General features: G+C 43.1%; 1 protein-coding gene across 1 annotated transcript in view; it reads left to right on the plus strand.

Annotated features, from left to right (window-relative positions):
• LOC106537155 (death-associated protein kinase 1) overlaps positions 1 to 1,965 on the plus strand; it is a gene marked incomplete at both ends in the record, with an annotated part of 14,994 nt that overhangs the window by 2,893 nt on the left and 10,136 nt on the right. The window contains 2 exon segments of the mRNA XM_014034528.1: positions 667 to 759; positions 833 to 952. Of these exon segments, the coding sequence (XP_013889982.1) occupies positions 667 to 759; positions 833 to 952 (213 nt within the window).

Consider the following 1,965-nt stretch of genomic DNA (forward strand, 5'->3'; position numbering starts at 1 on the left):
TACTGGTGTTTACAGGCGTTTACAGGTGTTTACAGGCTTTTACTGGTGTTTACAGGCGTTTACTGGTGTTTACTGGTGTTTACAGGCGTTTACTGGTGTTTACAGGCATTTACTGGTGTTTACAGGCGTTTACAGGTGTTTACAGGCATTTACTGGTGTTTACAGGCGTTTACAGGTGTTTACAGGTGTTCACAGATGTTTACAGGTGTTTTCAGGTGTTTACAGACGTTTACAGGTGTTTACAGATGTTTACAGGCGTTTACAGGTGTTTACAGACGTTTACAGGTGTTTACAGACGTTTACAGGTGTTTACAGACGTTTACAGGTGTTTACAGACGTTTACAGGTGTTTACAGGTGTTACAGGTGTTTACAGGTGTTTACAGACGTTTACAGACGTTTACAGGTGTTTACAGGTGTTTACAGGCGTTTACAGGTGTTTACAGATGTTTACAGATGTTTACAGGCGTTTACAGGCGTTTACAGGTGTTGACTGGTGTTTCTCTAGTTACTGACAACATATTTGTGTCTTGAAGTCCTGATCAGTCAGCAGGTCACTGAGCTGTGGGACAGGAAGGACAGAACTGGTTTCGGTCCTGGTGGGACAGACCTGCTGACCTGAGTCCACATGAACTCCTTCAGTCCTCCTGTCTCCTGTCTCTCTGCAGCAATCTGTCCGTCTGATCTCTTTGTGCAACCGGCTGTCTCGCTCCTTCCTGTCCCGCAGCAACATCAGCGTGGCTCGCAGTGACGATACACTGGTAAGACCTGATGGACCAGTGGACAGGGTCCTGCTGTGGGACAGAGGATGAACTTCAGTTCTTTGTCCTGCAGGATGAGGAAGACTCTTTTGTGATGAAGGCCATCATCCACGCCATAAACGATGACAACGTTCCTGGTCTGCAGCACCTGCTGGGCTCGTTGAACAGCTACGATGTGAACCAACCCAACAGGGTCAGACATCTGCTTGTTAGGGCTTCTGACCCACCTGGTCCACCTGGTCCACCTGGTCCACGTGGTCCACGTGGTCCAGGTCCAGGATTAGTTCAGTCTGGGATCACCGAGTGTGTTTATAGTTTACAGTCAGGGACGGTTCAAACTAAACAGTCCAGTTAGCTCATTTAAATCCTGACGTTAATAAATAAATAACTTTTTATAGATTTGAACTCTCAGATCATGAATTATTGTTTGGAAGCAGGAAAACATTCGACTGATTCTCCTTTAAAATAAAAACAAGTTAGTTTTAGATTATTTGTCTGTGAAGAAAACAGGAAGTTTTGTCAAAGTAAAAGTGTTAAAGTTCTTCCAGCTGTTATTTGATAAAGGTCAGTATTTTCAGCCTTTTTAAAGGTTACTGTTCATGTTTTAGAGTGCTGCTGATGTTTTCTTGTTTTGTCCACTTAAATCTGAATCAGTGAGAGCTGCTAACATTTACATGTTCCACATGAATCAGTTATATAACCAGACTTCAGCTGCACACAGCTCAATTATTCAGTTTGGTTTTCAACCAAACGCTGAAGAAACCTGATCTGACCTCACCTGTCATGCTTTCATTCTGATTAATGAAATATCTGAAGGACAAAGTGAAGAAATGAAGTCAGCCTTATTTAAAAGATGAGAGCTAATCTGTCAGGATCTGAGGACCAAACACTGACATTTATTTACATCTGTGACTGCTGAATGACCTGCTGAATGACCTGCTGAAAGACCTGCTGAATGACCTGCTGAATGACCTGCTGAATGACCTGCTGAATGACCTGCTGAATGAGTTACAAGCTAGCAGTTCCAAATGACTAGCTATAAGCTAATGGTTGTATGAGACTATATGAAAGCTAACAGACTCATAAGGCTAGCTGAAAGCTAACTGTGACTTGAGGCTAGCTAAAAGCTAACAGACTCATAAGGCTAGCTGAAAGCTAACAGACTCATAAGGCTAGCTGAAAGCTAACTGTGACTTGAGGCTAGCT

This window comes from Austrofundulus limnaeus, unplaced genomic scaffold (genome assembly GCF_001266775.1).
Source record: "Austrofundulus limnaeus strain Quisiro unplaced genomic scaffold, Austrofundulus_limnaeus-1.0 Scaffold2154, whole genome shotgun sequence".
NCBI classification, from domain to species: domain Eukaryota; kingdom Metazoa; phylum Chordata; class Actinopteri; order Cyprinodontiformes; family Rivulidae; genus Austrofundulus; species Austrofundulus limnaeus.